The 14472-nt window shown below is 43.7% G+C and overlaps 1 protein-coding gene across 1 annotated transcript in view; it reads right to left on the reverse strand.

The window, feature by feature from the left end:
- Window positions 1–14472, reverse strand: part of LOC119720615 (adenylate kinase 8-like) — a 28100-nt gene that overhangs the window by 9712 nt on the left and 3916 nt on the right. The window contains exons 2-4 of the mRNA XM_038190359.1: window positions 13263–13347; window positions 12157–12320; window positions 10848–10998 (exon numbers count right to left, since the gene is read on the reverse strand). Coding sequence (XP_038046287.1) covers window positions 10848–10998; window positions 12157–12320; window positions 13263–13347 — 400 coding nt within the window. The remainder of the gene's footprint in view (window positions 1–10847; window positions 10999–12156; window positions 12321–13262; window positions 13348–14472) is intronic.

A 14472-nucleotide genomic window follows, 5' to 3' on the forward strand; every position in this document is an offset into this window, starting at 1 on the left:
TATAAAACGTGGGAATTGCGTGCTCAGGGGGAAGTCCCAAGTCGTGCAAAACGGCTGTTTCATGTATCATTTTCTTGAAATGTTTCGCTGCGTGGCCTTTGTACGTAAAAAAAAATTAAAATAATATCAAACAAAACTGAAATCTAATACTAATAAGTAACAGACCCTCACAATTATTTAACTGCACTGTGTATAGGCCTACATATACATGTACATGATTGTGTTCGCCGGCGTGCTGACAGGCCGCCATGCATATACACGGGCATGTACATTGTACTCGCAATCGCGCATGGCCATGCAGTAGTGTAGCATGGTCAGTACAAAATGGCATGGTTCCCACCGGCCGTACCGCCGTATAATGATAATGACAGAAGGTGCATTCATGGTACGTCGGAACTTCGGCAGCATCAACATGTCACCAACAGCACATATGGAAAAGTTTCATGGCTAAAGTCTCAAAAAATCAGTTGTGTGTCTATGTGACCTTCGGGACACGCCACGCGTGTACTGAATGGGTCAATGCTCAATCATGCATTATGCATAACTCCTCTGTGTAGCAAGTATGCGTGTGGCCAGTACCGAAGAGTCCATTGTGACAAATGGGTAAACCGCAACGCGTAACTCCAATAAACAACAGGTGTTTACACAGGCCTACACATTGGAAACATCATCTTTCTCTATGGCAAAATATAGGACATAGTGAAAAACACAACAATGAAAATAAAGCAACCTGAAAGAAGATCTCACATGAATTTTAGCCATACGAAAATCCCAAATAAGTTACGGACACTGCTGGGCTTGCAATCATGCACTTGAATTGACCACGCTGCGCGCGTGCCGAATGGTATTGGAATGCCGGGCGACCCCGATTTATATGTTTTTTCGTTTGGCGACTAAAACCATTTTTTCACCGGTGGACCGGATTCGGAGCGACTGCGGCTAACCCGTTTTTGTGCGTAACACGGAAACACGTCCATATCGGTGTAGCAAAAGAGACTACTTTTCCATATGTGAAAACAATCAGAACTTTTTTTCCAGAAAGACATTTTCCGAAGTCGCGAATATATATTGAGAATTAAATGTTTGTGTTTGTAGCGGACCAACCTCGACAGAGCACGCAGGGGGCTTGGGTGGACCATGGGTGGACTATGAGTGGAAAGTACTGTGCATTTTACGCACGCCGACCACATTGTTATTCGAATCACGCTGGTGTTTCACTTTGCACGTGATTGTGCTGGCTTTCAAAGTTTCCATCATTTCCAGTGAGTATCATGGTATAATGCGTCTCAAATAAATGTCTGAAATGAAAGCATGTATATGTAATTCTTATAGCGGGCAATTTTGGTGGCTATGCGGCACATTTATATACACATGTATAAATGCACTTCGACCGAGGCATGACCAGCAGCATATTCAAACACAACTTTCCTACCGACCGACGCTATTTTGAAGCTGGACTCTAATTTGAAACAAACTATTTTACGGCTTCGTTGTCTTTGGGGGTACAGTACCTTCAAAAATTATACTTCATGAAAAACGCCTGGAGGGAGGGGCTTCCTAAACATGCAGTACGTCATGCATGCGGCAGGCTGCCTAAATTAATCTTTTTGGTTTATAGGTCCTCTTTAAATTACTAGGTCGGTGCATGGCATCAAGTCTGGGGTAGGAGGTTACTATTCGGTTTCAGAAAGTTTCCTACTTATCCAACAGCCTGAAACAAGGAATACAGTTCTGACATGCTTTATTTATATTTTTGTCACATACAGAACGGCTCATGTGTTACAAAACAAACTGATTTCTTTAAAAACATATAAAGTAGGGATATTCTGTAAAGATACTTCTAAAACAAGCTATACAATAACGTAAATGATTTGTAAATTTGTAAATGAACCATCCATTCATACATGTGCATGTACGTCGGAAAGAAATATTTTTATTTACAAATTGGTCGCTTAAATGTGTTTCTTTTTTGTTTATTTTCCAGGTGTATACGAAGGTGGACAAGTGGCGACAAAGATTGGTCTCAAAAATTACTCCCATTACCATTTGTATGCAATAGGCCCTATGTATATAATATATAGTTTACCAAAACGTTATTTGAATCCAAGGACAACTTGATGTATACGCACACTGACATTTTTTGCACATAAAATCACTTCCGTTATACATGTATATAATAATATAACAATTAGAGCACTTTTATAGATTTCGACGGAACAAATCTTCACTAATTTGGTGGTATCGACTAAATTAATCAATTTTGACGGAAAAAATGAAATTGGAAAAAGTGAATATTTTGCCAAATTCGTCCCTTTGTGAAAACTGTAACGATTTCATGAACAAAATACGGGTCTTAAGAACTGTGATGTCTGGGATGGTTCCTTATGCGATGATCGTCCTTGTCCTTCTTGCTCGTGAAGACGTACTTGCAAGAAGAAACTTGGCACCTTCCCAATCCCTTCTGACGAAAGAGGGGTAGGTTCTCACATGGAGGAATACTGCGGGAGTGGAGAGCTTCCGTGAACGTCATGAAATGTCCCGGGTTGTTTGTAGACGGCTTGGGTGAGGGAAAACTTCGCACGCATGCAAGCATTTCCTTGGCAACTGGGGGGTGTGACTTGCAATGTCTGCAAGTAGACTCGTTGCACTTGGTGAAAGTGCACATTCCAATGCGCCTATCTATATGTTGCATCGCAAACAAATAATCTTGATGGCTCTTCTCGTCTTCTTTAAGTCTCTTCGCTGACCCTGAAACAGCCACGTGGGTTTGCCTGTATTCTTCGTAGCTGTAGGGTTGCTCCAGCGATCCACTCGCCAGCATGACCGTTTTGATGGGTTTTCCCGCAAATGTCACTCCTGACCAGTACGTGTCCTTGATCGCGGTCATGGCATTGTTGAAGATTCGATGTTTCTTCTCCTCTGGTGTTAGGTCTTCCTGTGCCAGTGGTAGGTCTCCATCAGAATTGGCAGACAGACTGACTGATGTCAACGCTCTCGTGCAGGGAGCCCAGACTCGCTCAATGGGATTGAGCGCCGAATCCCCTGGACAGTAGGAAGTCACCACCAGAGCATCCAGGTTACTGTCTCTAAACAGGCGGGCATAATAGATCTCGTTGACGGTGTGGTTGACATTGAAATCGGCTCCACCATCAACGAGAAGTACCATCAACGACCGTCCACTCGATACGTCCTCCGCCAGTCCAAGTTCCCCAACGATGTCGTTCATGTGCGAGGCCACTGAGCATGGAGAGTTGGGACTTCTGAGGATAACTGTTGCTTGGTTCTTTTCTGGCAGCCTAAAATAATTTTGAGAAAGCAGAAAGAAATCAACATATTAAAGTAATGTAGCAGATTATTAGTACTTATTGTCTGTGCTGCAACACTGCAGTGCTAGTGCCAGTGATATGCAGCGGGAATGAATTATTGTAATGGTAACACTGGTCCCCTGCCAACCAATACCTGTAGACAACGCAGGACTTAGCCGTGACAAAGGATACACAAAACACAAACACAGGAGTAGTGAGGAAATGCACTGTTCATAAATTAATACGTGAATTTTCCCAAATTAAGATGGTATGTCATTAAATTGTATTTGGGCCCACTATCGTTTTGGCGATTTGCGAAAGAACTCATCCAATAACTGTATTAAGCTATATCATCCATTATTAATAAATATTAACTTACATGAAGTGGTCTCTGCCAAGGTCGTCTTTCGTCGTTAGGGTGGAGGGCTGCATACGCAGGTATCCGGATGGCACGATGAGGTGACCTGGTGTCGGGAAGTCGTGGTCGCTGTAATTTGGTGCATCTTGAGTGGGGAAGAATTTAGATATCTTGAGCCGACGGTCGACAGCCAGTGTCTGCTCCCCGACCTTGATTTTGTTCTTGTTGTCTGCTGAGTAGACAATAGCCTGGGAGCTGAACATGGATGCCATCTCGAGAGCGTAGCGCACCCTTGCCGAATAGAAGTGGCTGTTGTCGGAGATCTTTCGGACGGAGTTTTCCTTCGCTGGAACACGAGCATCGATCAGACCTTGGTAGTATGAGGCTGCGTTGATGCCCTTGTTGGGGGGGCATCATCCAGCGGGCTATTGTCCGCAGACCTGAGAACAAGGATTTAAAGACCAATACATTTTTGATTTTTAGAAAACAAATTTAATTTGTTTTCTGCTACAAATGAGTGAACCTTGCTCTTGTAAATCCTTTATAAAAAATTATAGTCCTGTTTATTTTGTAACTAGTCAGTTTTCTACTCGAACTGGAGTGAACTGTTTTTCCACGTTAAGGGGTAAATAAATAAAAACTTGGATGGACCCCTTGAATCGTTTTAAATGTGCCTCTAAAAATAATTTATGGCTTCACTCACCTAAATTTGGTCTTTCAGTTTGTAGATTTGGTACAGAGTGAAGCAGGTGCTGCTTCACCTGCTTCAATGTAGACCCGCACGTCCCTGTTTCTTCCTGCCGTCTTCTATGAGCCTTGAAACCGTTGCTCTCAATGAAGGATCGTGCTTCATCCACAATGTTGGGATAAAGTTCCCTCATTGCTGGGCGACCTCTGGGCCTTTTCACCTGCGATTTCTGCTTTGGAGCTTTGCGCTTTGGACTTTCTTTAAGCCAGCCGATGTCCACATTTGGACGGTTTGCCATAATTTCCGCACTATCAGAACACTTCGAATGAGACATTTTTGGCCTGTGCATCAGAAGTAAGGACATAGAGCCTAGTACTACACTTGCCAAAACACTGAACAATATACCCGACCACTAAAAAAAAGACATGAATTGACCTATCAACAGAGCCACGCGTTGGCAATATCTGGGAACAAAGACTGCATCTCGTCTGCTTGGTAACAGGGGGGTCAGGCCTGGGCCATCAAGAAATAAACTAAGAGTGGAGTACAAAGGACAGTCTGTCGTGGGTTTCTTGCATATTGAAACATTGAATATTCGACCTTAAATTATCATCTATCATCTACCTGTAAATTGTTAACGTAAACGAGGAATGCACATGCCAGCTCTCTTTTTTGGCAACTTAAAAAAGCAAAACATTGGGTTTAATAAAGACAGCGCGTGCTCATGTTACCATATACAACGCGAAGAAGTAAAGATCTGCTTCTGTTTCAGTAGTTAAGTGCTATGCCAGGCGCGGATCGAGAGGGTGAACCCCCCCCCCCAACTGTTCTGACCGTCACAATAATAATTAAAAAAAATAACAATTATAGCAATAGTAAAATAGACGACTTTTTGGCATATTTAATATTCATTCACAATATCTTCATATTCATACTCGAAGTAGTGAACTCATACTTAAAAAAAGAACTCACTCGGGAACTATTATTTGCAGGCGTACATGAATGTTCACGCAACAAATGTACATGTACATACAAACATGCAAAGGTGTTAATCTTCTTTTCCCTGCCAGGGTACATGTATTCTCCAGGGTAACAAGTGATGCGTGCTAGCAATTAGCCAGATTCAAAAGAAACCCAAACCCCCCCTACTCGCGGAATCATCACACAACCTTCACAATGACATTTAGAGCTGTGAATAGTGCGGTAACGCCTTGTGATTTGGTTCGTCTTGGGCTATGAATAGCGCAGTAACGCCTTGTGATTTGGTTCGTCTTGGGCTATGAATAGCGCGGTAACGCCTTGTGATTTGGTTCGCGCTTGTACCAAAAAAAAGAGGTAAACTACGAACCAATCAACATGAGCGTCGTTACCTGTGGTTTACTATGTGGCGGGATTTCAAAGTCTTCTATACAGAAGCAAAGCGTCATTTCCTTGGCGTCCTCTGAAAACCTGTCCCTGTCTTTATTTGAAAGAAAACTTTCTCGAGTCCAGACGCTTTCTACATTCCTGCAAAGATGTCGACCAACAAAATTACTATCAAGTGGGTTAATGAAAAATGGGATGGCCTTGTCGAAGATGTTGTTCGGAGCAGGGTGAAATCCCGCGATCCCCTAGAAATCGGCATGGAGGTGCAAGTGACCTACAGATCTAGCAGTCACAGGGCAGTTATTGTTGGGATCGGCGACAAAAGTAAGTCCAACATCAGTTTTATGCTTTCTATGACTTTCTAAGATTGTCTATCAGCAGCAAATTTGAAGCAACTTTTCAAAACGGAAAACTTCTTAACCATGTCTTTTTGGTGCAGAATTATATTTTTAACGCATTGAAATTAATTCAAGTCAGTCCAACATCAGTTTTATGCGTTTCATGCGTTCTATGGCTTTCTAAGATTGTCTATCAGCAGTAAATTTGAAGCAACTGTTCAAAACGGAAAACTGCTTAACCATGTGTTTTTGGTGCAGAAATATATTTTTAACGCACTGAAATTAATTTACAACTTTTGATAGATTTTTGATGTCAACTTCTTTTCCTTTTTCCAGAAAGGAAGCTTTCCGAAGATTCCGACGAGGACGATGTGCCACTTGCGGTCGTTAAAAGGCTCGCCGCTGGCCCCTCCACACTTCCCGAGGCCCAGCTCACCGGGGAACCAACCGGACCCGCCAGCGATCTCAAGGCCCAGCCCGTACCTATTGATGATCCCACCGGCCCCACCAGCGATGAGGCCCAGCCCATACCCATAGATGATCCCACCGGCCCCACCAGCGATGAGGCCCAGCCCGTCCCCATCGATGATCCCACCGGCCCCACCAGCGATGAGGCCCAGCCCATACCCATAGATGATCCCACCGGCCCCACCAGCGATGAGGCCCAGCCCGTCCCCATCGATGATCCCACCGGCCCCACCAGCGATGAGGCCCAGCCCATACCCATAGATGATCCCACCGGCCCCACCAGCGATGAGGCCCAGCCCGTCCCCATCGATGATCCCACCGGCCCCACCAGCGATGAGGCCCAGCCCATACCCATAGATGATCCCACCGGCCCCACCAGCGATGAGGCCCAGCCCGTCCCCATCGATGATCCCACCGGCCCCACCAGCGATGAGGCCCAGCCCATACCCATAGATGATCCCACCGGCCCCACCAGCGATGAGGCCCAGCCCGTCCCCATCGATGATCCCACCGGCCCCACCAGCGATGAGGCCCAGCCCATACCCATCGATGATCCCACCGGCGATGAGGCCCAGCCCATACCCATAGATGATCCCACCGGCCCCACCAGCGATGAGGCCCAGCCCATACCCATCGATGATCCTACCGGCGATGAGGCCCAGCCCATACCCATAGATGATCCCACCGGCCCCACCAGCGATGAGGCCCAGCCCATACCCATCGATGATCCTACCGGCGATGAGGCCCAGCCCATACCCATCGATGATCCCACCGACCCCACCAGCGATGAGGCCCAGCCCGTCCCCATCGATGATCCTACCGGCGATGAGGCCCAGCCCATACCCATAGATGATCCCACCGGCCCCACCAGCGATGAGGCCCAGCCCGTCCCCATCGATGATCCCACCGACCCCACCAGCGATGAGGCCCAGCCCGTCCCCATCGATGATCCCACCAGCGATGAGGCCCAGCCCGTACCCATAGATGATCCCACCGGCGATGAGGCCCAACCCATGCCCATCGATGATCCCCCCAGCGTTCCAGAGGCCGAGTCCACCATTTCCCAGCTTCAATACGACCTGATACCCGATTTTGATCTTTCGGTGATCACCGGGGCCACCTCAGAAAGCCCCCTCATCCACCTTTTGACTTCGCAACTTGCGGTGGTCATCACAAAGCTGGATGAGCAGTCTACCCAGACAAAAGAGTTGCGGGGAGAGATGAGAGATCTTCAGGCGGAGGTGAAAGAGCTCCGGGCTGAAGTACGAGAGCTGCGGTCAGACGAAAAGAACGCCTCGACTCGGAGTACCAGCGAACGCCGTGAACCGCAATACGTCATCGACGACAAGCAACCGAACACTGTACACATTGGTACTCCAAACAATGCCACTCACATAATGGATAGGAACACATATGATAAAATATTTGATCAAGTAGACAACCCCAAAGACTTCATAGTTAAGTTAATGGCAGAAATATTCACTCCACAGGAACTGGCCAGATCGAACTATCATGGCGGGGAAATCTTTAATGGGAAGGAAAGGGTAATCAAAGAATGCATGCGTAAGAAGCCTGAATTCATGGCTGTAGTGTCCCAGGCGGCCCTTGAATTCCCAAGGGTCACATTCACAGAGAAGCTCATAAAGGGACTGAGAGATGCAGTCAATGCCAAATGCAGAAAAAAGGCGATGATGTTAAGAGCATAGACAAAATAATAAAATACTTCAGAAAGAGATAAAAGGGTGTCCTTTGCTAACAAACGAAATATCAGTCTTGGGTTCATAAAATGTGTACAAATAAAGCTTATCATTAAAACCACTTGTCATCAACAATTGATTTTATATTTTTTTTACTTCCCCCTTACAATAATTTTTGTATGCTTATTTTGATATTTATCTTGAGAGCTGTAAACAATTAATGGAATAAAGTTCTAGACACAGATTTCAATCGCGTCCATTAAAAAAAAAAGATATGAGGTATTTTAATTTATAAACAAAATTGGTATTTAGACTGACAGACAGTCGCATTGTGATAACCATCGAAATTCCATTTGTGCACAAAATATACAATAAGGTTGCGGAAACCCAATTGTTATTTTACCCCGCCCAACTGCATTATTATACAAATAACGAATGTTTGTGAGTGCGATGGTAAGAATAATTTCATGAGGTGACAGATTGAATGTTCTATTCCACGAGGCGAAGTCGAGTTGAATAGAACATTCAATCTGTCACCGAATGAAATTATTCTTTCCATTGCACGAACGTGAAACATTCATTATTTGTTTAAATAATGAATGAATAAATCCTCGTCATCTGATTGGTTGACTTTTAATCACATTGCAATAGAACTTCTAATCACAGTGCAATAGAACTAGTATCATTGCACTGCGCGCCACTCGCGCGCCGTGCAATGGTACGAATAATTCATGACATGTGATCAACGATCCACCAATCAGATGACGGGGATTTATTCAGGCGTTGTATAATATTTTTTATTACGTATCCAACTAGCTCACCTTAAATAATAACTCTTCCCAACTTAGCATTTCTTTGTTGGAACGTGGACCACATCTATAGGGTTTTTACTTTCGCCCCGCCCGACAGCGTCATTTTGTTCCCCCACTAGGCCCAAAAGCATGGAGGATATTCCAAGAATCCAGTCCACCATAAAATATTAACTCTTTCCATCTCAGCACACAGGGTTTTATTGTTTGCCCCGCCAGAAATCCGAGCTTGATCCCATTATATAAACCTGAATAAATTGTTATTGTTAAACAGGGTTGAATACAGGCCATTGTGATTCCCCAGCATCGAAAAGGCACAGCGTCGGCTGTGCACTACGCTGCTCAGCATCCGTCGACAGTAGGCACAGTAAACAGCCGTTGGCAATTCGAGAGGATCTTCTGGGCGCGGACGATAACAAGTTTGGCTCCTTGCCAAGTAAGGACAGCGTGGGAATTTGTCGATAGTATCACGCAGTGCAACAGCAGATCGTTAGCTGGGCAGATCGTTATAATATGAAGGCGAAATTTACCACCAATAAGATAGTTCTGAGTATGTAGCTCAAGAATTTTTTTTTATTCACTCTTCCGATCTCCGCATTTTCTAATAGAACCTGCATGGACCATACATTTTTTTTCGCCCCGCCCTGCGGCCGACAACGATGTTATTGCTTTTATTCTGAGCATGTAGCCGCCCTCCAAATATTTTTTTAACCCTTCCAATCTCCGCATTTTTAATATAACCTAGACTTTACATATTTTTTCGCCCCGCCCAGCGGCAGACAACGATATTTAAGGATAAAAAGGCATAAATCTTATCAAACTCCTCATACCTGCTCGTGCTGTCTAAACTGCTGTCTAAACTCTGAAGTGTTTTTTTATTTAATGCTTGCTCCGATATCGGGTTTTCAAATTCCAAATCTGATTTAAATTCCAAACAAAAACGGATTTTTTTTTTCTGTACAAGTATATACACATAGTTGTTCTTCGCATCTTTGTTGTGCTGCTCCCGTTCTCGCACGCAAGGGAACGGTTGATTAACATAACAAAACCCCCTCAGTGAAGCTTGCTCAAGCACGATCTACGGAACGCGTTCTAAAAGCCGTTCGGCACGGGAAGGAACGGGGGCCGTTCAGAACGGGAAGGAACGCGTGCGCACGCGTGCGAACGGTTAATTTATTTATGACGCCTCGCCTTACCATGGTGCTATCTATAAAGCAATGCAAACTCTTTCTTCTAGCATTAGTGAGCACGGATCTCTATTATATAGAGATTAAGTTAGTGAGCAGCTGAGTTAGCTGGCCACCTGGTGCTTTCTATGGATGCTTTCGAGCGCAGCGATGATCCTATAACACTTTGAAGTACTATAGACTAGAGTTGTGACTCCTTCTGTTTCCTTTCTCTTTGGGCAAACTAACTAGTAATTGACTTTTCTTTAATGCAAACTGCAGGATAAACTATACAAATATTGAATGTTTGTGAGTGCAATGGTAAGAATAATTTCACGAGGTGACGGATAGAATATTCTATTCTATGAGGCGAAGACTGGAACATTCCAACTGTCACCTCAAGAAATTATTCTTTCCATTGCACGAACGTGAAACATTCATTATTTGTTTAACACAACACCTGAATAAATCCTAGTCATCTGATTGGTCAGAGCCGCCAGAAGTGTGACTGTGCAATGGAAGTTCTATTTTTGCCATGCCATGCAGCCGCGCCGTGCATTGGAAGGAATAATTCAACAACACGTGATCAACCATCCACCAATCAGATGACGGGATTTATTCAGGTGTTGTATTACACAGACTGTCCAACCTACCAAAGTGTTTAGGTCCAATGCCCACCTCCTGTAGGGCCAATGCTTGCTCCCTGGTCTGTGGGAACCCGTCTAGTACCCAACCTTTCCTGATGCAATCAAACAGCTTCAGTCTGGTGGACAGCAACTCCACCCACAGGCTGGTTGGAATGACCTGTACATCAGTATTCAAAAGTATGAATGAATCACTCATTTGTGTTTAATCCTTTAGGTCCAAGTTAAAAATATGCAGCTTTTTTAATGAATATAAATCTGTTCCTAATTCGAAATACAGACTGGCATTCATTTTTTTCAATGGATAGGGGCAAACAAAAGTGTGAGTAAGTTTAATCAGGCACTATGGTTGACTAAACATGATACAATAGTTCTATTCATTTTCTTTGAGTACATGTATATGCTAGCGCTAGTCAATGATAGTTCAGTTGGGTATTTGTTCACTTGAGTATTTGGGACTCAGTTACTGATGTATAGCCACATCACAAGCTATCAACAGCTGCACATACATGGAGCCTGGGCTACGAGGCTTCAGGATGAATTCTAACATTACTTGAACTGGAGACATTTACAAGTTAACTATTAGGTCCTTGATCAAACCTTTCAATCTGTTTGTGCCCAAAAGAAAGCTCAAAGCCTTCTTCTGTATTGCAGCGTGTTGCAGACACCCAAATAGAAAATAAAATCAGTTTATTCCTTAAGAATATAACATTTAAAGGTCACAAATCATCAGGGGAAGAGCATGGCCAGTACATTATTAAGCACTGTATGCCTTCTGGATGTATGTCTAGTGCTTTCTGAGAAGTACAGTGTAGTGATGACAAATTTAACTATTTATAAGAGAACAACAACGCCTAACACTTGTCTCTTGCTGAATTTTCACCAAGGGCATCATTCGCTTCTCAAAAGTGGGGGGGGGGGGCATACATATACCTTGATCAGAACTAATGCCAACGTGAAGCCCTAACAATGTGAGGATCAGGACCTGCTTAACGGCCCAGGGAAAATTTTGGATTCTAGACGTTCTGTGGTGCGATCTGAGGCAACTTCTGAACATTTTAACCAAGTTTCTTTTTAGCAAAAGATCATTTAAACATCATTTTCCAGCTCTTTGAGCTATAGAATCAAATGTAGGCCACAAGTTATATTTGAGGACAAAAAAAGTTGGGGGGGGGGGAGGGCCAAACTATATGATATACCCCCCCCCCCTCCCCAGCGATTTACGCCCATGACTTTAACTACCTGGTTTACACATAAAGAGAAATGACAACAGGTTACGTAAAGTACATTAGGATTACAAATTGATTGTAAGGCAAACCTCATTGTTCTTGAGGTGTTCTTTAGCCCTTGCAGCCAGTGATGAGACATCATCAGCTAGTAGTGTATCCTGACTGATGTATGCACTGCGTAGCTTGGCACACACCATACGAGCAATGGTCGTCTTTCCTGAGGCTGGGGGACCGTGGATAATGATCGCTGGAACTGTAGCAAAAACAACACAGGAAGTTCTAAATCAAATCAATTTCTGAAAATGATTTAAATAATGATAATACACATTCACTTTATAGATTCATGACCTAAATCAGAGTAAGTCTGTAAACTCATTTAGCGGTGTGCATTTATGGGTAGTATGGGAACTGGGTACCTGATTGAAAAAAAACCCAAAACACGGGTACCCGTTAAGAAACCCACCCACCACATTGTAATCTCGAAAGTTACTAATCAGATTGTTCATAAAGCACCGTGTGATAATACTTCCACTTCAGTGCATTAATACAGCAAGATACAGGTGTGTACAGTCAGCCAGTGAGGGTAATCATCAGCACCCAGACTTCAAGTGGTCTTAAACAGAGTGGTTAATACCAACCAAGCACATGTTTATTCAAATTTAAAAATACCTTTTCAGCCAAAAAACACAACAAATATTTTGGTCAAAAAAATCCCGATTTGTTCAACAAGTTCACTTCACATTTTTTAAAACACCCCTCTAGCTAAATAATTGAGTGTCCAGCTCGCGAGTAAGATGTAATCAACTCCTTTTATGGACATCGTAATGTCGCGCAGAATGCACCTGGGGCGTTGCGTTGTGAATTTAGGTAGTATTTGCGCATGCCTACGTGAGGATTGTGAACGTTCAACCAATAAAACGGTAAGAGGCACTGGATTTTTAGGAGTCCAAATTTCATGTGACACTGGAAAAGCGTTTAAGACCAGCCAGCCATGTCTTTATCATCCATTTCAGACCGGCCACATGACAGGCTCAGGACCAATAGGAATGGGTAAACTGTCTTTTATTTATGAATGGTTGTTAATATAAATGTGAGGTAAAAAAGGTTGACTAACAAGTTGCTCTTTCACATGTAAAGCAAATAAAAAGAAAACGGAGGTATAACGTTGCAAATAGTGTTGTTGGTCTTTCCTCACCATCATTGTTTTCTTTTTTCAGCTCTTCCAGAAGGAATTCCAAAGGATCCTGAGGTTTTGCAATGATCACGCCTTCTAGCAGCCTCTGGTATATTCAAATGAAGGAACAAAAAGGATCTTTAAATTGAAAAGTAGAAATACATTGTACATATTTCAGAAACAAATTGCAAAGCCAGATGTAACGTCCACTAACGAGGTGGCAAACGGTCCAGCTGTCTGACATCCCGTGTGACGTCACACACGCCCTCAACTGAGGAGCAATGCAATGGATGGCACAATTCCGTAGACACATTTAATTGTGAGTGGTACGTTTATAAGAATTTTTTTTTTTTTTTTCCCAAAATTACCGCTTGTTGGGAACAATCCAAGGGGTCTCATGGAATGTCATGAATGTGTAGATCTATCCAGGGTAACTGTCTTTCTCATTTGTATTCTCTTTATCATTTCCTTTGGGGGGGGGGGGCCTTTTGTCCTAGATTGTATGAAAAAGTGCATACCATGTGTCAGTGATATGACACTGTCGTCAAAGTACGGAGGGTACCGTAGTTCCAGCGCTCCACTCAGTAGAGCTAGGATGAAAATGCACGGTGAACAGAACCAAAGATGCACAATCAGTCCTTCATTTTTAAGGAGCGCGATCGCGCAGGCGCTCCTACTGCGCTCCTCGACTGTCTCGAAGGAGCGCCAAAAATAGCGCTCCTCAGAAATCCAAAAGAGGGCTCGTCAAACACGGGAAGTTGAAAAATAAAAAGTGATAAAAACGCAAAGGATTTTAAGTCTTAAGCTACACGTATTTTTCGTTGGTATAATGCCCAAACTCACGTTGTATATATTGTAATATGCCGCTGGACGTACATCGCTAAAAATGAATGAACACCGAGCTCGTACGTACTGTGTAAGATCGTGTGTGTACAGCCGCGGTTGTATACTGTGCGTGCACAATGCATATCGCATAGAGCTGCATGAAAACACGTGGGCCTGTACGTGCGAGTGCAGCAATGACTGGTTCCCGCTGCGCCGCGCACTAAGTCCCAATGAAGGCATGATGAAAATGCGGTAACCAGTCAATGTAATAGTCGCGCGCGGTGCAATGCACTGCCGTACAGTGTTTTGCGTGCAGGCAAGTTTGTGTCATTTTGAGGCCCTTTTTGTATAGCTTTCGTAGAGCAATTGAAATAGTTCAGGCTGAAAATTTCATATAATTTTAACG

Source organism: Patiria miniata, unplaced genomic scaffold (assembly GCF_015706575.1).
Source record: "Patiria miniata isolate m_02_andy unplaced genomic scaffold, ASM1570657v1 HiC_scaffold_9, whole genome shotgun sequence".
NCBI classification, from domain to species: Eukaryota; Metazoa; Echinodermata; class Asteroidea; order Valvatida; family Asterinidae; genus Patiria; species Patiria miniata.